This window comes from Alosa alosa, chromosome 24, assembly GCF_017589495.1.
Source record: "Alosa alosa isolate M-15738 ecotype Scorff River chromosome 24, AALO_Geno_1.1, whole genome shotgun sequence".
Lineage (NCBI taxonomy): Eukaryota > Metazoa > Chordata > Actinopteri > Clupeiformes > Clupeidae > Alosa > Alosa alosa.
Window position 1 is genome coordinate 8674543 of NC_063212.1, and position 23653 is coordinate 8698195.

The following is a 23653-nucleotide window of genomic DNA, read 5'->3' on the forward strand; positions in this document are numbered from 1 at the left end:
TAATGCGCGAATGAAGTGGCCATTTGAATGCGATGCCCACTGTATACAGGCCTAATACCAACGCATCCAGTTTCAATTCCCGTTGACTCTCCAGGTTTTATTTCTTTCTCTCAACTCGTGATATAGAAATCAAGAAAGTAAAGCAATAAGATCAATCAAATCCGTCTAGAACAACTTGTTTGAATGTCTGACAACTAGGCTATAACCTTTGCTGACAACTCATGCTGTTGTGGGTTATGAGCATAGACTGTATATATAGAACTATATATACAGTCTATGGTTATGAGCACAGCACGTGCACGCGCAAAGAACTGGAAACCAGGTGGAGAAACCAGAAGGCACACAACACCGGCTACCATATTCCTGTCTGTTTGTAGACATCTATTTATCAGACATCGTGAATTGCGCTTTCAAGGGACACACATGACACGAGGTGTCTTCAATACAAGCTGGTGCAGGACAGGTAAAATCTTAAGAACCTTCTCATAGTAACGTTTTTGCTCCTACTGCGTCCTAAGCCTGAGCTCCCGCTCAGCGCCAAAAATCCAAAATCCTCAGAGGGATCTTTATACAACAGTAAGATTTTTTTTAATTACGAGATTTGTACCGTAGAAATGTTTGAAATAACATACATTGTGTGTTATGTTAATGTTATATTAGCTAGTTCGTGTATGAACCGGTATGGACCTGGCAAGGTTATAGCAAACTTAGCTAACAACACAATTCACGTTAACTCCTAGACTACTTTAGCTGAAGTTGGCTAACCATGCAGACCAGTTCCCATAACTAACGTTATCTAAGTTAAGGTCATGCATTGCGGATGTTTGTTCTCTTGTCAGCGAATTTTCTTGATTCCGTTTTAAAATTGATATTTACTGAGGTTAAGGGAAGCAGGTTGTGCGTACATCAAATATGTTAACTAACCTTAACGTTGAGATGGTCATTCATCGGTTGAATCGCTACTGGTAATAACCAGAGCCATATAAAGGTACCTTTATATGGCTCTGGTAATAACGTTAGCAATGAGACAAGATGTGCTCGCACAACTATGTTAACTTGAAGAAAGGTAGGCTGTGCTTTCAGTGACTCCAGAGATTGGGTGGCACTTTTGCTTATTGATAGGTTTTTACTGTGAATAATTTACAACAGGGATCCATCACAAAACGAAAAGGTAACGTAACATCAGTGTTCAGAAATGGCCTCTGATTTTGGAGCGACTTGCAGCCCAGGGACTCCTTATAGGAGCCACGACATACAGCCAGATGAAGATGCTTGTGGTAAGATTGTTGAGTAGCCTATACACTTCCCATTATTTGAGACATTTTTGATTGTGTTGTATTCAACCACTGATTATATCAATGTACACATGTGAATTAAAAAGTTAATATGTTTATATGTTCATTGTAGAGGATGATGCCTGGGACCCAGATAGGCTGGTGAAGTGCCCTTACGACCCTAACCACTTGATACGTCAGAGTCGATTTCCATATCACGTTCTCAAATGCAAAAAGGTTGGATTGATGGTCATTTCCTCGTGAATTTACCATCTGTATACATTTTCCATGTTGACATTAATTGCAAATGATCACAATCAGCTTTATTAGCCAAGTTGTGTATACAACAAGGAATTGGACTCTGATTAACCTTTGCTCTGAGTACATACATAAAGAATTTAAGAGTAAAAAAATAGACTAAAAGAGAATATCAAATTTTAAAAATAAAAGGAATTTGACTTTTAAATATACAGGGCTGTCCCAGGAAGTTTAACCTCTGCTGGGCCTTCTTCTGGACAGTGGCCATATGGAAAGTTCACTTTAGGTCCTGAGAAATGGTGGATCCCAGGAACCTACCTAGTCCACAGCAGACACTGTTGTTTGATGATTGGGGATTTAGGTCCTGGTGGTAAATACAGAAACTGAGGGGTGAAAAATAATCTCGTGCTCAATAAAACTTATCACAACTGTAATAATTTAAATTGAGAGCACAGAAATGATGTTGGCATCAGGCCGCTCAACGGCTCTGTCTTCTGCTTGCTCTCACTTTCAAACTTTCTACGCTCTCGTTGTATTTTTTCCAACCTGAAACACATCATGGATTAAGGCTCTGCTCTCAATTATAATTGTTACAGTTGTGATAACAGTTTTATTCACCACAAGATTATTTTCCACCCCTCCGTTTCTGTATTTACGCTCTCGGTTCCAGAATCTGTATTCGATTTCATTCTTTATGTGCTCTCATAATTAAGGCACAGCTAACTGACACCATACATATGGCTACTAATGATTAAAACCGTTTTATGTGTTGATGATTGTTCATGAATGTCAAATCAACTGTGTGCTACACAGATTAAATATTAAATGAGAAATTGGAAGCCATTGCATTTCAGATAATTATATTTCACAAATAATTTAGTAGAACTATGAGACTTATGGGAGAAAACAGGCTATATTACATTGATACCAATTTATTTTATGACTACACCTGGACAATAATTTGGAGTGAACCCTTTTACAGTTTTTCTCAGTCGCTTTGCTACATTTCTCAGATCAGAATTGAAATTCTCAAAACTACCTGTTCAATCTTCACATCATTGTGTAACTTGTGCACATCAGAAAAGCAGTTTCTCATTTCTTTGAAGAAGTTGCGAATGCTTTGGTAAATCTATGCAAATGATTATGTACAATTCTCTGCGTTTCGTACATTATCAATTGCTTATGTCATGTTGATCAAAATGCATTATAATAGGTTTCTCACCCCCACAACATTTAGGCAAGTTGTCAAAATATGTCAAGCAAGATGATATTTGTTGTGATGTGGATGAGAATTTGTGGCCCAACAGATAGGAACATCAGGAGGTCTAGGAAGACTGCACTGTAATTAAGTGTGCTTGCAAAGCAATTTGTTATTCTTAGCAAGTTTTATTATTATTATTTTTCCCGTCTCCCTAATTTTTTGTCAGCCCTAGCGCCTAGGCCCTTTGAGACAGAGACACCGTTCCAACTTTAAAACATCCGGTCAGTACCGGTGTAAGTTGGTCGCGAAGATAACGTCAGGTGGGCGTGCCGTTTGTCCGACATATTAGATTGAACAGAAAGCGAAACTAAATTTTCACAGGTCACAAATTTGATCCGAACGCCACGAAACTTGACGTACATTATCCTTGGACCAAGCCTCAAAATGACAATAAATGACAGTACAAACAGTAAATGTGAATCTTGTCCAGTCTCTTGCAATCAAACTCCCATATACACTAATGTGTAAACTACAATTTACAATGATTACAAAAAGTTGTTTTGAGTTTATACTATTTATTCATTCACTTGTTTTGTTCGAGTGAAGACAATCAAACTCGCAATTGATTTCAAACCATGATCATTGTTTAAATGTATGCTTTCGTTATCCTCCATTTTATGAAGGCAACTGTAATTTTTCTCTCTCAATGGTCAATTTAATGACTCCTGAAATCCTGTAGATGGTGCTTGTAAATTGAACAGAATTCCTCTAGTATTGCCTTAATTTTACGACATATCATCTTTTTGTCAATCTAGCCTACTGTTTTGGTCTAGTTTTCTACCTTGTGCACAAGCAGACATGAAGCTGACTTATGCTTCACTTGAATAAACGAAGGCTTCCAGTAGCAACACAGTGTTTCCCACAGAATTGAATTCCATTTGTGGTGGTTGGTTTGCAGAATACAACAGTTTTTAACAAATTAGCACAGCGTGGTTATGATGCCAACCAGATTTAAGCACAATTTAGAATAACCTGGAAAATCATTGTGTGGTGGTCAATGTTGATATTGTGGTGGGCCGCCACAAATAAGTCAATGTATGGGAAACACTGCAACAACTGGAATCCATGCATTTCCACAGAATTATTTTTGGAATCTGATCCCTTATCATACCTGTTCATTCGTTCATTCGTTGCTCGACTTATTGTGACTAAATTCAAGATGGCGGCAAACGGTAAACTTCCTGAAGGTACTGTCTGTATAAATCGTCTTGTAAATAAACTACCAGTGCTTTTTCAAGTTCTCAACGTCTCGTTTTAAATGTCAGGGTCCTCGGAAGTCTACCAATGAAGTGTGGAGCTACTTTGAGCCTCGTAAATGGTGTAAAACAGTAATTTATTTGCATGGCTAGGCCGATGCCCGAGGCACCCCTTTTGAAAACATGTTGGTAGCATCGGCTAACTAGCGCCAGATTTCTGAGTGCAGGGGACAAGCCGAGATGAGCTATGAGACATACGTTCACACTCAGTATCATGTTTCAATACACTTTAGGTCAATATCTCACCGGAATTCTCCTTTAAGCCCTGATTTTTGCCACCTACTGGTGAATGCATAGAACACAACAATCCTATGATTTGTGTCATAGATATTGGAAAGCTAGCTATTGCATTGGGCTCCAGAACGTATGTAAATAGCACCGCCAACATGGTGGGGGCGACAGTCACTGGAAATCAGACATGTCTCTGATTGCCGGCAAATGTTGCCCATTGACAATAAGGTGTTTGCCCCCAGAAACATGGCAGGCGTGTTCACGTTTGTCACCTAATTCGCCTTATTCACCCGGCGGTCAGAACGAGGCTAAAGGGTACACTTGCCATTACACCTCAGGCCAGCAGATGGTGGTGGTAATGCACTCCGTTTGCAAACTGCCAAAAAAAAGCTCACCAAAAAAAGAAGGGTTCACTGGCCTGTTCTTCTTCAGTGAGTTTTTAGCAGTTTGCGAACTGAGTGCATTACCACCACCATCTGCTGGATTTCGGTACATTGGCAAGTGTACCCTTTAGCCTCGTTCTGGCCACCGGGTGAATAGAAGTCAACGGACAATGCGGTATCTATCTTTCTAATGTCTATGGTTTGTGTACCCTGTAGCTTTGTTTTGGTTTACAATGGCCGCTGCTTGAATATGAAGCCCCCAAATGGCTGGGGTGACTATTGTTATTGAGGTGGGATTTTTTTGTTAACTCTTTTCTGAGCTCAGCTATGGTATTAATGGGCAATTATTTCTTGTTGATCCACTTGTGTGTTGAATGCAGAACCATCCAGAATTGACAAGTGAACTGAAAAGCTGTCCCTACAACGCACAACATATGGTGCTGAAGGACAAGCTGGCTGGACATTTGACCACCTGTGCTGATCGGCAAGCAGTGGAAAAGGGTAAGGTCTCCCTTCATTTGCTTTGTGAGGTCACTGTAAACACTTTTTTTTTGTTTGTTTCTTGAATGAAATTCTAAAAATTGTGAGGTTAATTGAGGTTTGTTTTCTTTTCCCCTCCGTTAGAAAGGGCTGGAAAATCAGATATGTTAAAAAAATATGCTGTACCAGTCAACACTATGACTTTCCCCACCAGCGAGGACTGGGATAAAGGTGAGTTGAATTCAGAACTGGGATTGAAACATAATTTGACATTATTTTTACGTTAGTTTTTGTCACACTTAATTTTGCTTTCCACTACTAATCAACAGAGGAAGAGACTAGCGCAACTCTGTTTGTGTGGGGGGTGACTTCTCAGATCCGCCCCATGTAAGTTTGTTGGATAACCACGGCTGGGGTCTTTCTGGCTGTTGTGGGTGTTTTATTTCAGAGATGGATGATGTTTCAAAGTTTTCATTAGCATCTAGAAAGGTGTCGATACATATGCACTGTTTGTGTTTGAAGACAAATTTAGTAGAAATTTTATGACTTGTATGTTTGATATTCTACTCAGTCCCCACTCTTAGTTACATCTGTTGAAGTTGGTGTCTTCAGTTCCTTGGGTATGATGGTACAGCAATTTATATTTCAGATTGAAGTAATAATGCTGTGCTCATATTCTCTTCTGCAGTCCACAAGTCACAAACAACCTGATTCCAGGACTCCGAACTCCACATGTTCTCCCATGGAAATAGATGGATGGACACATTGTTACTAGAAGTTGTTACTGTTGGTCAAAATAATTGCAGCTGAGGGCTGGCTTGAGTAAAGATGTTTTTAAAATGAATCAATATTGCAAGTTGATTTTTATATTTCTGGTTTAAGTTAAAGGCCCGCTAAAGAGTTGGGATCTTAGCCATATGAAGTTGCTATTCGGGTAGGAACACTACCCCCCTTCTCTTTCTACAGGCTAATGTCGGTGCATTCCCTCTTTATTCTCTATATTGGGTCGGGAGTATGTTTAGACACAAAAGACGCGTATTTAGCTTAGTATATTGCGCTTTTCAACTGTAAGGGATCCTAATTTAGTGCTGCATTTAAATGTATATTTTATACAGTGGATAGTACAGAACATTTTCAGAAAAGAGGAATATATGAAATCATTTGTCTCTGGATTATTTTTTATTCCAGTGGAATATATTATATTTATTTATATAGCACTTTTCTTAGCACAGAGTGCTTCCCAAAGTAGTAATAGTAGAACTGAAGTTTAGAATTGCTTTTGACATGTACTAAGCTTTAAAATGACTTCTCTGATGCCTAGATTATCTGAGAACTAAATTTCCCATGAAGGCAAAAGCTACAGTACCATTTCATAGTTAGTGATGCTTGTTGCAAGGATGCATATATTGTTAGAGATAATAGAGACTACATTATATAACGTTTGGGATACGCAACGGGAAAGCATGAACGCTGAGGTATTTGTCCTTCGATATTTTCCGTACATGCTTCAAAGACTTCCTTTCAAGACCTGCAACGCTGAGGAAAGGTATAGAGGATCGGTGTCGTTGACCATTTTATTAATTAGGTGAGTACATTTTAATCTTCTCCGAAGAATTACAGAATTGCATTTTGCATGGCATAAACTAGTGGACTCGCATAGACAATTAAGATGGTTTATGCGTGTGCAAGGCAAGGTAACGGCTAATGTTAGCCAACTTACTCCAGCCTAAGCATGTGGATTTCGCTTCTAGTGCTGATATATTTGTTAGTTTCGTGTCTTAGGTAAAATAAATATTCTGTTGAGGTGACTGAAAGGTGTGTATTAAGCTAACCAACTAACTGTAGGTCATGATATACAAGTTACTTCTACTAACTTAATAGTAAATATGAGGAGTCTCTTCAATGACACGTGACAGTCAGCTTGGTTAAGTTAACGCACTGCTAACATTGAAGGTGCTGTTAACTGTGGAGACAGGCGAGGCTGTATTGGTTAGTTATTACTAGATAAAACTTTACAGTGGACTATCTACCACAGTATTCGGACATTAAAAAGATTATAACTTTACTTTTGTTTGATGTTGGCGAATTTAAGGTAGAATGGCCAGTTTTGGAGCAACTTGCAGCCCAGCGCCACCCCACATTAGCTTTAGTAGCACTCAGTCGGAGGAGGCGGCTAATGGTAACTGTAAGTCTACAGTTTTAGTTTGGATTATTCTTCAATACACTTGATGTATTGTTGATTGTGTTTTTTCTAACCATTAGTCCACTATTAGGGAGCCGGGGATATGTCCTGTATGGATAATATTTATTTTCATGTTCATTCCAGGGGATGACATCTGGAACCCAGATAGGCTAGTAAAGTGCCCCTATGACCCCAACCACATGATACGCCAGTGTCGCTTTCCCTACCACATTCTTAAGTGCAAAAAGGTTGGACAGTTGTATTCACGAGTTGTATTCACAGTTGTATTTATGCCAAACATTCAATTATTTTAATGTGGAAGCTTCAAATGGCTGTATTGTGTGTCTAATTACTGATAGGATATGCCAGTCTGCTTTTTGTGATTGCCATTAGAATGTAGACCTAAAGCAAACTTGCAAAGAGCACACATTTTATCTGCTTGAATGTGAAGAGTTTAATTATAAAGTTCATTAAATCCTGTAATCCACTTCTTAACCATGTTAATATAGAACCATCCCGAAATGGAGAGCGAGTTAAGGACATGCCCTTACAATGCGCGGCACATCATTTTGAAGGATGAGCTATCCGCCCACATGGCTGTCTGTGTTGATAGGCAATCGGTGATTGACGGTAAAGTCTCCTTCAGCTGTGTGATGATACTCTGTGTGTGTGTGTGTGTGTGTGGTGGATTTGTCATGATGTTTTTTATTTGCCAGAGAGTATATTTTTTGCCTCAACAGAACTGGGAGGTAATTCCGAGGTGCAAAAGAAATACTCAATACCGGTCAATACAACTGCTTTTCCCACCAGTGAAGACTGGGACAAAGGTGAGACGGATTCTGTAGTGGGAGTTCAGACTTTTAACATTGTTATTCTGTCTTGGAAGAAAACATCTCAAGTCTCTTCGTTTGGCTAATTTGTTGATGTCTGACCAACAGAGGTGGAGACGGCCATTGCGTCTCCATTTGTGTGGGGAGTGACATCTCAGATCAGCCACAGGTCAGTTTGCCACATGAGCTTGCTGGGGTCTTCCTGGCTTTTGTGGGTGTGTGAGGTTCATGGGGACATACATTTTTTTCAGGCTAGGATGAAATGTTGATATTTTAATTTGGTTCTTAGTGGAGCGCCTCTATGTGCAAGCTTAATGGAAGAAACTGAAGGCACAATTTTCTTTTGTAAAGGCAGGTTTAGACTTGGGTAACACCAAGCATTGCTATACTATGTAGTATCAAAACCATTAACGGTAACACTTGTCACCTAGCTGCTGTTTTATTTTTATTTTAAAAGGCATGTCACTTGATGTTAGCAACTTTATATCTCTAATGGTCTAATTCTTAACCCATTAGTCTTTTTTTCCTTCAAAGATGGGAGGGTGATGTAGAGGTGTCCAAATGCAGTAGCCAGCAGCTAGTCAGGCTTCCATATAACTACTTCCTATGTTCTCTTCTGCAGCCCGGAAGTCACAAACAATCTGGCTCCTGGACTTCGCACCCCACACGTGCTCCCATGGAAATAATCAACATATGTTGTCTTGTGATTGAGACCTGCAGGTGTGGTCTGGAGTAACAGGTGCATGATCATCCACTTTTTCTTTTATTATAGCTTTCTGACTCTAGAGTATAAAAAAGGCCACAAGGTGACAGATGTATCTACTCTGGATCTTATCAGCCTTCTTTTTCAAGGGGAGTTTCAAGATATTCAGGCACAATTTGTTTATTCTGAATGGTTAATACACTGGTTTTCCTAAGTAACTTGGAGACTTGTGAAATTTGGTTTAGGAAGTAAAGTTCATGTCAACTTTGTTTTAATTTTAATAGGTGTCTTGATATTTAGTGTTTTTTCCTTGAAGTAACGATTAAAATGATACATGGGCCTAGTTAAAACATGGAGAGACTTCTGTGGGCTTTTAAGGAGAATTGTTGATTGTTGGCACCATGTATAAATGTTCAATACCAGGCCCACATGGTTAAAACCCATGTATTCACCATCACCACCCCTTCCCTAAACGAATAAATCAATAATGGATAAGATTTGTCTTATTGTATATTTTATGGATGAATGCAAATCATAAACTCAGTGGTCCTCAGTAGTATCAATAAATAAGACCTCTGACTTTGGTCGCCAGACATCATGGTGATTAAATTATTTTGTTAAATTGTAGTTAGCTGTAGATGTGCTTAGAGACCAGTGGACTGGTGCATACAAATGGAGGCTACAGATTAATGTCGTACAAAACTTTTCTGCACAACTATGGTATAAAGGTGAAATGCTGTTTGAGTACTGAAATGGTGTATTTTATTAAGTAAATCTCCCAGCCCAAATATGGTTAATTTTACATCTCAATTTGTAACCTCGTAGAAATAAAATTACTTAATTTGCATTCGGGAAAACAATCACGTCAGGCAAAGTTATACTTGTACAGTCCCCATTTTACATGTTTCACCAATACTGCCTTGCAGTAATGGGGCGCGTTTCCCAAACCCATAGTTGCTTACTAAGTTAGCAACTTTGTTGGCAATGGGAAATTGCATTGCAAACAACTAAGTTACTAACAGGTTAGCAACTATGGTTTTGGGAAACGCGCCCCTGGTCAGTCTGCTCTCATCCCCACAAAAGTCTTTAGTGTGGTAAATGTACAAACATGACAACTCTTCCATAGGAAACCACTTCTGATGAGAACAATTTAAATAATAATCATTTCCACCCAGTTTGGTTCAATCTTTGACCCAACTTTTGATTCACCGCCTTGACGATAATAGAAAAAGATATAGCAAGTTATGCATATTTCCAGATTGAGTTTAATTAAACTGTATAACGCAACAAAGTACCAAAGCCTTTTCTGCCAGAAATGTGATTCCTGTCATTTACACACCTGTATGGGACTCACAATGGGAGGTACATTTTAAAAAACAACTTTAAAGCCCAATGTGAGATCTGGGTCTCTGACTGTGAACTGGCCCAACTATTGGCACGATTATCCTGTAGCGGCAACCAAGCTTAAGCGATGGGGCTCTGTTCGGTACTGAGCTGTGCTCTGAAAGTTCTGATCGGGTGCCAGGTTGATGCGGCGTACGTTGAGGTCTGAAGCAAATGTCCGGGCCCGCTGGTAGAAGAAAAGCGACAGCTCGCGGTCCATGAGGAAGTTATGGTAGATGGTGGCCAGACGGGTGCACAGGTTCAGCTGGGCCTTCTTATTGCCCAGATCCATGGCGGCCGCCAAGGCCAGGTGGTAGTATCCAGCAGCATCAAAGGGGTCCTGGGGAAAGAATTGGGCTGGTAAGTGGAATGTGTTGTGTGTTTGTTTTATTCCTACATGAACATGCAAATAAATAAATACACACAGAAATAATACATTTACACACTAATGTGGCTGTGTGGCACGCACATGTTCTCCTCACTTAGACTCACCATGACTAGGTACAGTGTAACCGTTTGAAAACATCTGTGTATTCAACAAAATAGGATTTTGTGCATTCGCTTTAAAAACAATGGAGAATAATACAGTGGAACCTTGATCACAATTGTTGCTCATGCAGCCTCTCACCTTGAGATCATAAAAGATGATGTCCCCTAAGGTCTGGTAGACTCTGACATAGTACAAGGTCTCCTCATCATACTGTAGTGGAGTGGGACAGAGGGACAGCGCCTTCAGGTAGTTGTGCTCAGCCATCTCAAACTGACCCAGGCAGTGGTACAGTGTGGCCAGACGATGGAACGCAACCCTCTCATTCAGATGATCTCCTGCAGCCAACATGTTTCTCATGTGATTATTAATGCATGAAATAAATCGCTACCCCCAGTCGAGAAATAGTCCTTAATGCTCAGAATAGAGAAAGCATAGTTAATCAAAACTGTCAATATAAAGATCTTGAATTTCCCCTGGGGATCAATAAAGTATCTATCTATCTCTATCTCTCTTGTTCTTGTATATTACAGTTTTTCTCAGTCGCTTTGGTGCTTTTTTCAGATCAGAATGAAAATTCTCATAACTATTAGTTCAACCTCCACAACATTTAGTCATTTGTGCACATCATAGTAGCAATTTCTCCTTCCTCTGAACAAATTGCAAATACTTTTGGACATGTATCAGTTGCTTTCATACAATTCTCTGCTGTTTTTTAACATTATCATTTGCTTATGTCATGTCAGTCAAAATGAACTATACTTATGAATGCTGAATAGTCGTTCCCAATAAAACTAATAGTCTTCATTTCATTGCTTGAGTCATTACATACAAAATTGTTGAACTAGTTATCAAATTCTGTCACAGTGCTGTAGAATTGCAAAGAGCATACAGTAAAAATGTATGCATTCAGTGTCTTGTACTCACTTACTCACCTAACTACAGCAATGTGTAACTTTACTGTAGTTTTCAAATGGCTGTACAATGACTTAATGCTGGGCTTATTTCAGGGGATATGACAAAGCAGCATCTTATAGTTTACGTAGTGCTATTAAAGATGCTAAGCGGCGCTATAGACAGAGTTGAAGCTGATTTCTTGGAGGGTGATCCAGCACGCAGTGTGGAAAGGACTCGAACCATCACTGGCTTTGAAGAAAGTCCCCTCCTATGATGAATGTGAGTAAAGCCCTCCCTGATGAACTTAATGCTTTTATGCTTGCTTTGACATGAAAAACACAGACTATATTGGACTAGCTGCAGCATGTGAAGCAAATGAGGATGCACCTTTCTGTGTCTCTGAGGTCGATGTGAGCAATGCCTTTAGGAGGGTAAATTGTAGAAAAGCTACTGGACGGATGGAATTTCTAACAGGGTTTTGAAATCCTGCTGCTCAGTTAGCTCCTGTGTTCACTTATATCTTTAACACATCATTGGCTCAAGAGACAGTTCCTACTTGCCTCAAGCAGTCTGTTATTGTTCCAGTACCGAAAAACAAAAGTCCATCATGTCTGAATGACTACCGCCCAGTAGCCCTGGCGTCTACAGTGATGAAGTGTTTTGAGAAGCTTGTGAAAAACATTATCTGCTCCACATTCTCATCCTAACAATGGATAATTCCTACAGCATTCAACCGCTGAAATCAAGAAGACGCACCACCCTGTGTCTATGTAGTCACAAAGCCAGAACTGAGAGACTCAGGAGAAGTTTTATCCCCAGGCCATCCCTGAACTCTGAACTCACACTATACTGACTTTGCACTCATTCACTCCTCAGCACTCATGACCCCCCCCACACACACACACACACACCCACAAGACTTTTAGCACTTTTACATCCCTCTCCCTATGCTACAGACCTTTTATTTGTTTTCTTATTTCATCACACGTCAAAACACACACACACACACACATATCTGACTTTCTCCAACTTTTGCACACTTTTTATTTATTATTTTTGATTTCTCCTCCATCTACCCATGTCCTTGATTGCCTAGCCTTTCCATAATTTCACTGCATTTCTTACTTCCAGTAACTATATGCATGTGACAATAAACTTCCTTGTATCATTGTAAGTACTGTATAGTGCTGTCTTGAGCATGTTCAGGTAGTGTCACTGAATTCTGACCTTTTTTTGCATTGGAAAACACAGAGAACTGTCATAATGAAAACATGACAAAGCCATTTGACTATCTTGTTCATAAACGATGGTGTCAAGACTTCTCATTTTGATGACACTGACAGTTTCATTGACATGAATACCTGCTTTTGAGGAATGGACTATCCATTTTGAGCAAGTGACGTGCTTTTGCAGGTCATCCACTAGGTTTTGCAGTTTGCACTAATTGTTTTGAGAATTGCACTTCTGTGCAAATGTTAATAGTGATGTGAGAAAAGCACCAAAGCGACTGAGAAAAACTAAATAGCTCTAAACTCAATCCAGTATAGTAATACCATGTGACATCTAGTGGTCAATAGGGGTTAGCTTCATAATTCTGGCCATAGAACATGTCAGATGAGTGTGTGTGTGTGCGCCAGCCATCATACCGAGTGAAATACTGAGATCCAGTGCAGTCTGGGCGAACTCCACAGCCTCCTCGCACACTCGCATCTTTAGTAAGAGCTCGGCCAGTTTATTACACAACCTCAGCTGGGAGTACACACTGCCTGTCTTCACAGCGATGGGGAGGGCACGATCCTGATTACGCACAAGCACACACGTAGAGATAAGTGGGCCATTAGTTTCAAGTTACTGTTCACATTGTACATAAAAACTCATGGTGCTGTAAAGAAATAAACATTTACAAGGCAACTGCAATAAGTGTTAAGGTAAAATCTTGAACGGTGAGGTCACAGCAAATACAAATCACATGAAATCACATGACCATTTGTAAAGGCTATGAGACTGAAGATAGACAATTTGTCCGCTCTTTTGTATCTTTCAATAGAAAATTGGTCAGCCACACTTCTCTCCATATCATATTATATTATTATTACCATATACAGCTCAGGAAAAAATTAAGAGACCACTGCATATTTTTCTGATGTCATCCTACGGCTGATGACCGTCAACTCATTCGATTGTCACTCAGTAACTATAGGATGACATCAGGAAAATATACAGTGGTCTCTTAATTTTTTTCCAGAGCTGTATATGCTTATGTGAGGTGTGCGAGGGAGCGGTGCTTTAGTGCGCCCACTATCAACTTTTCTAGCGTGAATGAAAGAATAATAATCCTGTAACCTAGAAACCTAGACGCACCCTAGTGGCAGCAAATGTAACTTGCAGCCAGGGTAATAATCCTGTACAAAGGATGGGCTGTATTAGTGTGGCTTATGAGTGAAATGGAAAGCGTTCCCTACCCTGTAGAAGCAGACGGCCTTGTCTCTCTCCGCTGTGCTGTTGAAGAAGATGTCGCCCGCAGCCTCCAGAAGCTCCAGGATGAACTGAGTGTCTCCCGTGCTCAGTCCCACGTCCTGTGCCACCTGTGAGTCACAATCGGGTCATTTGAACCCCCTCTTATTTATCCTCCGAAATGCAACGTATTGTGTCTTTCGTAAAAAATTCAAAGGAATATCCAAGGTATAAGGTACATCTTAAGCTCTTCATCAGACTTCAGCAGTCTTTGACACAACTTTAACCAAACTGACACAAATATGCCGATTTGACTGGGTTTGTTTGCCATGGCGGTTTTCTCAGGGTACCTGCACGTGGAGCTCCACTAGTTCTGTCTGCCTCAGGATGTGATAGATCTTCCCAGCCTGCAGCCAGGCTCTGGCCTCCTTCCTCCTCATGCCCAGGTCTATGAAGATGCCCAGGCTCTGCTTGGTGTGCTCCAGTGCTGACCTGTTGGCCCTACAGCACAAACAAATTCTAAGACTGAGGCACTTATAATACATTCAATAATAACTCAATGGGAAGAAGATAAATGTGCTTGCTATCTAATGTTGTGTTAGTATAGTATAGTCTTTTATTGTCCTATAAGGATATTCTTTTTCACACATCATTACATTCCAAACAAAGACAGCAGCATCTGATATTAATGTACATGCAGGATATAAACATTTTATAAGACATCATACATCCTTATAGCATATGAAAGTCTACACATGTCAGAATAGAGTTTGCTGTAGATTAGAATCATCATATACTGTATTGTATTATGTAGAAAAGGATGGTAAACAGGCTTTAGTAATTGTTAGAAACTATAATACAAATCAGTTGGATGCTATATTGCTAAAATTGTAGTGTAATGTAACGTTGACAAAAGCTCACTTTTCTGTGCCCAGCCCTAGGTACAGTTGACTGATGGTCTCCAAAATGTCTGCCTCCACGCTGCGATCCCCCATGTGGTGCACTAGAGCCAGTTGGTGTTCATTGTAGATGATGCACTGGGCCTCATTTGGACATACCTGACCGTACAGGTGACACAAGTGACGAGTGGCCTTGAGCTGACCTGAAAGAGGTGAGGAAGACAATAAGGCATTCCAAATGGTGTAGTATTCTACTGTGGTCAGTTGAATTAGTCCCTTTGATGAACTGTAGCATTCTGTGAATTCCTGAGTGGCATTCAAGAACTTATATATTTTTTTACATTGAATTTATTTAATTGAATTTAATTACTGAAGGTAGTTAGTAAATAGGTAGAGAAAAAAAGCTAAATATTTCTAGTTAATGTAACTTTTAATTGAGTTAATTTCTCATTCATTAATAATTGAATGTTGAAGATTATGCTAGATCTGAGATTAGTCATTAGGCGCACACTATATAGAGATTGATAGAGCTAAATACATAGATACCTTTATCCTGAGGAATTTAAAGTTCTAGTGGACAAACAGAACATGATTTCAGAACCCTGCACCACTTACTCTCTGATTGTCCTGAGTGGATGGCGAGCAGCAGGCTCCACTCGTAGTAGATCTTCCCTCTCTCGTGGTAACCCTGGGAGACGTAATGCTGGCCCAGCTCCAGCAGCACGGTGATGAAGCTCAGCTCGTGGCCATCCAGCTCGTCCTCCTCCAGCTCCGAGAAGAGCTCTACCGCCTGGACCAGGTGCTCCTCGGCCAGGCCCCTGGCTTTGGCCCTCAGGCAGAGGAGGCCCAGGTTGGCCAGCGCCACGGCCCAGTTGTGCCGGTCCTCGAACTCCTCGCACACCTCCACCGCCGCCCGGTAGCTCTCGGCGGCGTGCCGGAGGTTGCCGGTGCGCCGCAGGGCGATGGCCCGCATGTTGTACACCACACCCTCCTGCTGCGTGGTGCAGTGCTCGGGCAGAGAGGCCAGCACCGCGTCCAGCACGTCCAGGGCCACGTGGGGCCGCCCGCTGCACACGTACAGCCAGGCCAGCCAGACCAGCGCGTCCGCGGCGTCGCCCTGGCTCATCCCAGACGACGCGCCCAAGCCCAGGAGGAACGCCCGCATGTAGCCCACGGCGCGGTCGGGCAGGCCGTGCTGGTGGAACAGCTGCGAGAGGCAGAGTGCATGGACGTGAGCCAAGGGAAGCTCTGAGCCTTCGTGAGCCAGGTGAACTGCTCTGGTCAGGTAGGGGACAACCTGTGCGGGGACAGTGACGCCATAGAGCTGGGGCGTGTTCTCCAGCAGCAGGGAGATGCTGCACAGGCAGTCCGAGAGCGTGGTGGACGTCTGCAGCGAGGCTTGGTGCGCCGAGCTGACCGCCAGGTGGGGCAAGCTTAAGTCGCTGTACAGTCTCCCTAGCAGCAGGTAGCCGTGGCTACGGATCCCCTGGCAGACTCCCGAGAGCTGACCGGAGAGGATCTGAAACCTCTCCAGGAAGGCCACGGTGCTCGCGGCCTCTCCGAGCTTCAGGTGGAGCTTGGCCATCAGGAAACAGCTCCGTGCCTCGGCAGGCTTGTTGCCGGACAAGATGGCCTTTTTCAGGAGGAACTTGAGCACCTCGGGATCCTCTGTGCCCGAGATGGCGTCGGGCACGCCCATCAACAGCGCGGCCAGGCGCTCCGACAGGGCAAAGTACTTCTCCGTGTTCTTCTGCGTCAGGTAAATGAGCGCCAGGTTGGTGTAGAGCGCAGACAACATGGGCATGTCCGAGAAGGAGTCCATAGGGACGCTCAGGGCCTCCTCGTAGTAGACCCGAGCCTGGGAGAACTTGGAGCGGCTGGCGCACATCTGGCCCAGCAGGAAGCAGATCCGGCTCTGAGCCCACGACTGCCGCTTCTTCCTGGCCGTTTCCCTGGCAACGCCCAGGTAAGCCACCAGCTCCTCCTCGTCGGCGTGACCGTGGAAGCACAACATGAGGAATTCTGGGTAAGAGGTGTACAGGGACCGTAGCTCCTCACGGAAATCGCGGCCGCCCAGGAAAGACAGGAGGGAGTGGTACCCGTCGGTACTGGCGCCCTCTGCTTCAGAGCAGACAGTGAAGGTTGGCATGTCCTTGCTGTCCACCACCTTGTCTGAGGACACGTCAGTTCCATCAGGCTTGTTTGAAGACGACACCATTCCATCAGACTTTGCCAGATTGTGCAGGTAATCCACAATTTTATTTTTCAGTTCCACTTCTGTGTTGGCGTTCACATCTCCATCTTCTGATCGGTGAACTGCTAAAACATAACATTCAGGCATTTTTCTGACTGTTTATCTGCTTTCCATCAGTTGTATATGAATCTATACATACATACTATATAGCTCAAGAGGTTACTTACAAAATTACTTACTTTTGCTTGAAATAGGAAGGGAGTCACTGATCAAATCTGGTATAAATAAAACATGTAACATTATCAATTATAATAGGGCAAAATTCAATGTTGTAATGTGTCAGACACAAGCAGTAGATTAGATTTCAGCTGAATGGGCCACAGGCCTAGCCTGACGAGCCAGACCCACTTTAAAATGTAGGGTCTGGGCACTCACCGTTCGCAGTGCTCAGTCCGTCGGGGCGGATAATCAGTTGTCTTTCAAATTCCCTCTGCACGCCAATAGGACAGCGGCAGCGCTATGAGTCCATGCGTTTTCCCCACCAGTGAACTGGTTGGCTAGTTCAAACGTTTGCCAACTTAATAAACAACTTCGTGTCACACTGTTCGCCAGCAGCAACATCCATCTTATTTTGTTTCAAGTAGCAGGGAATTCAAGCCAAACCGTTGCAACTCTGCCATCAATCATTATGTTAAGCCCACCTACTTTGACTCTATACACGTTTCATTGGCCTGATTAAGTTTTAGATTTCTGGAGCTCACAAGCCAGCGGAGGGATTGCTAGATTGGCAGCAAATGTAATTTGCTGCCATGAAAGCGGCGTCTGATTTCTAGGCTACCACAGGCCTTCTCTTCACTCTCTCAGGCTAGTGTCCTTAGAATAGTGTCCTCAGAACTGAGGAAGTTCAGGCAACATCTCCGAACTGTCTGTAGGGTTTAGATTGGGCCATTCATTGTTGACTTTGTGTTAGTATCCTCTCTGTCTCTGTTCACATAGTTCAGTCCAGGTCAGTGTCAGCTGTAGCTTATGAATCATGATGTCATGTTTAATAATTAAGGAAGAGATCATTGTTCTTTGTCTGTACTTGGCCCTTTTAAGCTTTGTAACTAGATCAAGTCACAAAATGGTTTCTGAATGTAATTAAGAAAAAAACGAATTTTAATTTCTAATTTAAATGTATTTTAAATTGAATGATAGTGGAACAAGTTGCATATCATTTGTCAGTTAAAATAGGGGTTCTTTTGAACTGCTGTATCAGTCCTTGAAGCTTTGAGGCTTATTCTTCTGCTCTGTTAAATAACAAGACATTTCATTACAAGACTTCGGGAATTTGCCCAATTCTTACCAAGTTGGTAGACAGTCCCAACATCACTCTGGGATGTCTTTTTCAACAAGTTAATTGTCTCCTCCTTAATTTTGTCCTGTTCCAGTTTGAGGAACAACCTGTCTTCTGTGCTTAGAAACAGATCTGTTGACCTATAGAGAAAAAACAGTTATTCAATATCAGACGGTATTCAATGCCAATTAACTACGAGACATTCCGTATTTTACAGTGCCCTATAAAAAACGGAAGGTGTATGAAGTCAGAGTGATGGTAAATAATTGGTTGTTCAACAGGTAACATAATATGTGGATTGCCATAGTGTTTCAAGAACAAAGATTCAGATGACAAGCATTTAAGAGGAACTTTGTATCCATCTTTATATACGGTAAGTGTACTGCTTACATACTTACTCACAAAGAGTATCTGCGGGTTTGACCAGATGTATCTGCACCAGTCCAACATCTCCATTGGTCTCCCTCCTCCCTAGGAACCACTGGTAGCAGGACGCCAGCAGCCCCACCACAGTGATGTGCTCCCCCGCCTCAAAGCTCAGCTCGTCTGGAGCGTTGGCGTCATGATCTCCTGTGGCCACACAGGCACCTGTGGCTGAGAGGGACCAGAGTGTTTAGTCTTGAGTGGCGTGAGGTTATTCTGAAATTCCCAGGTTAAGACAATACACCTTTACTGTCTGAAGTAGAAATACTCCTTGGCCTCTCTGTATATAACACACATATTTTCATTTGTGTGTCAGGTCCATAAGTGTTTGGACAGTAAAACAAATTTCATCATTTTGCCTCATTTAAGTGTGTCAATCAAGGTGTGCTTGAAGTGTGGACTTTCAGCTTTAATTGAAGTGTTTGAGCAAAATTATAGCATTAGCCATTTTGGAATTGCACCTATTTTGTTGCATTGTCAACCCATTTTTACAAAATTACATTTCACATTTTGAACAATGTTCACACATAAATTATATGTTTATAGAATATTTGTAATGTAATAGAAATGTTTAATATGTGGTGTATTATAAGGAAATAAAGACAGAGTACTGGGTAAGAGTATGTATGCACACATAATTTGGATATGGCTCAGTCTTACCAAGCTGATAAGGGAAACTGTGAGTTACTTTTCCATTGCCAACTATGGTTCCTTCAGGACATGACTTTAGAAACCACCTGTAAAAATATATAAAATACCATTTGATTCTGGCAAAATAAATACAGTAGTTTGCATTCAATGGCCAGAGAGCCACCCCCCTCATTGGTTTAAAATAACAGGCTGTATCTTTAAGGCAATGGTGAGATTAAAAAAAACGTAGGGTAAGGCCCTTATGTAAACATTGCAGTGCAGAGGCCCTTTGTGCGTTAATCTTTCCCTCCTTACTCACTCATAGAAAGGGATAACTGGCTCCAGGGCTGGTTTAGGTTTGGTTCCACGAGACCCGTCTGCCAAAGACAGCACTGTCCACCCTGAGCCCAGAAAAGGTGGCTCAAAAAGGGCGATGTCGCCTTTCTCCAAATAAAGGTCACTTCCTGACGTTGAGCTGTCAAACATTTGGTTGGAAGTGCACGATGCAAAGAAAGATCCTAATGGACACACATGAAAACATCAATATACTTTGTTACCGACATGATTGCGTTAGAAAGAATATGGAAATGCTACACTGAACATATTGCAAATACTGACAAATTATGAAAATACAGAGGGAATTTTGAAAATAATGTACATTGCGGTTTAGTGAGAGGATCATTGCTAATCGATGATGAACATACCTTCTTGCATGAGGATGCCTCTGTACATGAGATTCATGGTCTCATCTTTGATGGAAATTTCTATCCCAGCATCCTCTTGGTCCAGCGAGTTCAGCCAGAAGTTCTGGTCCAGCAGCAAAATCTCCATGCACTGACCCAGGAATCCTGGAGGGTCGGGGGTGTACAAAATTAAAAGTGAAGGAACTTTAGATGCAAAACCTTACATGTTTCCACTGATTAATGTGTGTCAATAACTACGAATAACTAAAATTAGCATCAGGTTAGGTAACATTTTGCCTGAGCAACCATATTATAGACTATAATATTAGTAGTTCATAGTATAGTATTGGATCACAAACCCATTTTGTAATATGTGTTGAACTTCCAGATTTCCTCAAAGGTTTTGAAGGTGACATTTATGATGTTCTTGTCACTGTTTATAGTTAACAGATGGGCGGAGAGTTCCTAACAGAAAGATGAAAGACAGAATTGTGTACAGAGACAAAAACTCACATTTGGTTACTCTGGCTCTTGAAATGTTTTCATTTTCCAAATAATGGGCAAATGAATTGTGAGCTGTCAAAACATCTTTGATCCACTAAGTGTAACGTGTAGGAAGGAAAATGTTTTTGCCTGATTCTATTTGAGGTTCTTCCATTTGGTCAGCAGTTTGGTCTTCTTAGAGTCAGCAACATATCAATGACATTTCAGATTTTAACTGATGCATATCTTGCCCCTCTATGGCTTACCACAAAAGTCCTTAAAATCACATTACAAAACACATTATTTGTTTAAATATCACCTGAACACCCCCCCACTCCTTCCCAACCCTTCATTTGTCTCCTTAAGTAAGTAAAGTTCTCCTTAATAGACAACCACTTAATTACATTTAAATCCATGCATAAATCTGAAAAAACAATATATTTTTCCTAATGAGATACAGTCGACATAGAAGACTGTTGCTAGATTGTAATGTGTAGTGATTCTTTCATCATGAGTGATGAACAATTGGAAAGTAAATGTGTGTGCTTCCATTAATGGCTTTCTTAATGTGTTGTATGGTGTAGTTTTATGTGTTGGATGAGCCTTACTGAGAGCAGGGTCGTGACCTTCCCGGGGTCAGCTTCCACCAGACGGAGCTTCCCTCTCAGCACATCCTGTGCCCACTCGCTGTCAGGAAGCCTGTCCGGCCCTTGCACCATAGCCAGCTGCAAAGACAGCACTGCAACAGGAAATGGCAGCGATCAAATGGACACATATCTCCCCAAAAAGCCACCAACTGAGAATAAATGCCCTCTAACTATAAATGCCCTAACTAACAGTTAGCAGTGGCCCTTCATCTGCTTTTATAAATCAGCTCACCCAATTCCGGAACTAGAAATCTAGGTGGCACATACACAATCCATCATAGAGATGTGTTCAATAAGCAAAAACACTGTAGGCCTATGTTTGCTTCTTCACTGCTGACTAATGTTTTAACTACAGTAAGGTTTTTTTAGGGACCTACACTGACATCAATAAAGTAATCTCAGGAACTTCATGACACTATAAAAACAGTTCACATTCCTCTTGGGAATACATTGAAGACCAGGGTGGTCAAAAAGTACAGACAACATTTATACCCCATAGTAGTAACCTGAGTTGTATTCATATAAAGCTCTTTTGTGTATGGTCTGATGCGACTCTTACTAAACTTAAGAATTAATGAATGACCCAAAAGTCTTCAGGTCCAAGGTATAGTCTTGTTCAACTATGGTCTGTTTTCTGTCTGGGTGTGATCATTAACCTCAGGAGACCCAAAGCGGGCATAATAGCACTGGTGTGTTTATGATGGAAACGCTGCACAGAAGTGGTGGAACCTGTAAATAGTGGCCTGAACATCATAATGTTCCTTAAAGGAATGTCAGAAGTAAGGAAATGTTGCTTTTACCAGCAGAAGGGGAAACAGTAACAAATGTATTCTTACAAAAGTATTCTTTTTGCACTTACTAGACAGCTTGTCTAAATACATACAGGCTATGTGACAGAAATTTGCCGTAACCCTACAGTCACTCATAGAGTCTTAGGCACACACATAATAGGCTTTCTCTATTTACATAAAACACATACATGTATTCCCATTTAAAACCGCAATGTACAGGCCATAACAGACATATGGTTATGGTAATGATAATGGAATTACCAGTGGGTATGTTGTCATCAGAAGTTGAGCACTGGCGTTTGATGCTTCCAGTGCCTTTTGAAGACTTTTGCTCTGAAATGAAGACACCACAGGCTGTGCCACTTGGATTCAATATAGGCCATCACTTTATCTCCATGAGTAGCTATGCATAGCCTTCTAGTAAAGACTGGCACTGATCAAGTGTGCTATGTAAACAATGTTGATTATTTTGAGATTATATAATTTATACAGTGCTAGAGGCCCAATTAGATTAGTTCTATTATTTTGTCTATTAGAATAAATGATAACTTCAGAACCACACATATTTTCTGATAGCCTAACTGACTTCAGTTCATACCTACATACATAATAATTCATAAGTAGGCTTTAAAGGATTTATAATGACTGCACGAACGACAATAAGTCCCTTTGAACCTACCCATGTCCCTGGTGCCGTGGGAGTCCTTGTTTAAATCCAGGTCATGGTCCGAATATATCTCTGCTGCAGATAGTTCACGACGAAGTCTTCGACCTGTTCGAGCAGTTTCATATTCTACCCCGTTCCCGACTTGAGCAATGGAATTTCGATGTACAGCTGTTGACATCTTTGTTAAGAATGAAAGCGTTACTGAGGCGTGGGCAAGCGTGTCCCCATCACGCGCTCTTCACACCCTAAACGATTCATAAACTAGGTAGAAACACTGAGGTTTGCACAAGTTGCGGATGTCTTCATGGTGCGCAGTTCGCAGACGAAACGACCATGACTGGGTTAGTGGTGAAACTAAAGCGCACAATTCAGTTACAGCTTCCCAGACGTATCGCAACAGTCAACAATTCAACTTTAATTGGCACGGTTGACTCTGTTGTTTAGAGACTTTCATAACAGTTATTTGCTCAGTCAGTGATCATTAACCAGTTAAAGTAGCCTGCATGCATTTTCCTCCAAATTCGTTTGCTTAACAGAAAAGGGCACCTAGCCTTTTTCTGGACATGCAGGACCAGGCGTAATGCCAAGTTGATGTGTCAGTGTACAGTAGGGCATGACAGTCAGACACATCTAAGTGCCTTCCTCTCAAGTTTTTTTTCCATTAAGTTTCTCCAAAAACAGAACTTAGGCTATCCTTTTCCAAGTCCAGAGTATAAAGTACGCTATTCAGTTGTGTAGGCCTAATCTATGAATAAAATCACTCATGCTTATAAATGTGGCAAACATTGTATTTTTTAGAGCAGTGGTTCTCAACCTTTTTT

General features: G+C 41.4%; 3 protein-coding genes across 6 annotated transcripts; 2 read left to right on the forward strand and 1 right to left on the reverse strand.

Moving 5' to 3' along the window:
- Positions 1-307: 307 nt before the first annotated feature.
- LOC125289553 (gametocyte-specific factor 1-like) lies at positions 308-6067 on the forward strand. Of its 2 annotated transcripts, XM_048236468.1 has the most exons (7): positions 308-463; positions 1150-1277; positions 1408-1511; positions 5044-5164; positions 5288-5374; positions 5473-5530; positions 5832-6067. In XM_048236468.1, the coding sequence occupies exons 2-7, from the start codon at positions 1196-1198 to the stop codon at positions 5893-5895; spliced, it is 516 nt and encodes a 171-aa protein (XP_048092425.1). In that variant the 5' UTR covers positions 308-463; positions 1150-1195; the 3' UTR covers positions 5896-6067. The 2 variants fall into 2 exon arrangements, with proteins under 2 accessions (XP_048092425.1, XP_048092426.1); XM_048236469.1 differs by lacking the exon at positions 5473-5530.
- Positions 6068-6121: 54 nt separating this feature from the next.
- On the forward strand, positions 6122-9355 carry LOC125289552 (gametocyte-specific factor 1-like). Its single transcript, XM_048236466.1, has 7 exons — positions 6122-6728; positions 7236-7328; positions 7470-7573; positions 7835-7955; positions 8066-8152; positions 8264-8324; positions 8778-9355. The coding sequence occupies exons 2-7, from the start codon at positions 7241-7243 to the stop codon at positions 8839-8841; spliced, it is 525 nt and encodes a 174-aa protein (XP_048092423.1). The 5' UTR covers positions 6122-6728; positions 7236-7240; the 3' UTR covers positions 8842-9355.
- Positions 9356-10105: 750 nt separating this feature from the next.
- Positions 10106-23289, reverse strand: LOC125289838 (SH3 domain and tetratricopeptide repeat-containing protein 1). 3 transcript variants are annotated; one of them, XM_048236902.1, is made up of 17 exons: positions 22845-23289; positions 22427-22498; positions 21336-21466; positions 20604-20709; positions 20266-20409; positions 19881-20079; positions 19592-19668; positions 18907-19102; positions 18518-18648; positions 17412-17447; positions 15594-17294; positions 15001-15181; positions 14430-14580; positions 14088-14210; positions 13272-13422; positions 10870-11066; positions 10106-10581 (listed from the first exon to the last, which is right to left on the reverse strand). In XM_048236902.1, exons 1-17 carry the CDS (start codon positions 23008-23010, stop codon positions 10300-10302), a joined length of 4044 nt encoding a protein of 1347 aa, XP_048092859.1. In that variant the 5' UTR covers positions 23011-23289; the 3' UTR covers positions 10106-10299. The 3 variants fall into 3 exon arrangements, with proteins under 3 accessions (XP_048092859.1, XP_048092858.1, XP_048092860.1); XM_048236901.1 differs by having other exon boundaries at positions 15594-17297; XM_048236903.1 differs by lacking the exons at positions 22427-22498; positions 22845-23289 and having other exon boundaries at positions 15594-17297; positions 20604-21003; positions 21336-21422.
- Positions 23290-23653: the final 364 nt, after the last annotated feature.

Excerpts from the sequence above, each read along its gene's own strand:
- LOC125289553 (XM_048236468.1), top strand. The coding sequence starts at position 1,196 with ATGGCCTCTGATTTTGGAGCGACTTGCAGCCCAGGGACTCCTTATAGG. Across the intron at positions 1,278-1,407 it reads GCCAGATGAAGATGCTTGTG|AGGATGATGCCTGGGACCCA; the intron begins GTAAGATTGTTG and ends TGTTCATTGTAG. Across the intron at positions 1,512-5,043 it reads ACGTTCTCAAATGCAAAAAG|AACCATCCAGAATTGACAAG; the intron begins GTTGGATTGATG and ends TGTTGAATGCAG.
- LOC125289552 (XM_048236466.1), top strand. The coding sequence starts at position 7,241 with ATGGCCAGTTTTGGAGCAACTTGCAGCCCAGCGCCACCCCACATTAGC. Across the intron at positions 7,574-7,834 it reads ACATTCTTAAGTGCAAAAAG|AACCATCCCGAAATGGAGAG; the intron begins GTTGGACAGTTG and ends ATGTTAATATAG. Across the intron at positions 8,325-8,777 it reads ACATCTCAGATCAGCCACAG|CCCGGAAGTCACAAACAATC; the intron begins GTCAGTTTGCCA and ends TCTCTTCTGCAG.
- LOC125289838 (XM_048236901.1), bottom strand. The coding sequence starts at position 23,010 with ATGTCAACAGCTGTACATCGAAATTCCATTGCTCAAGTCGGGAACGGG. Across the intron at positions 11,067-13,271 it reads GGATCTCAGTATTTCACTCG|GAGATCATCTGAATGAGAGG; the intron begins GTATGATGGCTG and ends TGTTGGCTGCAG. Across the intron at positions 10,582-10,869 it reads TCATCTTTTATGATCTCAAG|GACCCCTTTGATGCTGCTGG; the intron begins GTGAGAGGCTGC and ends TTCTTTCCCCAG.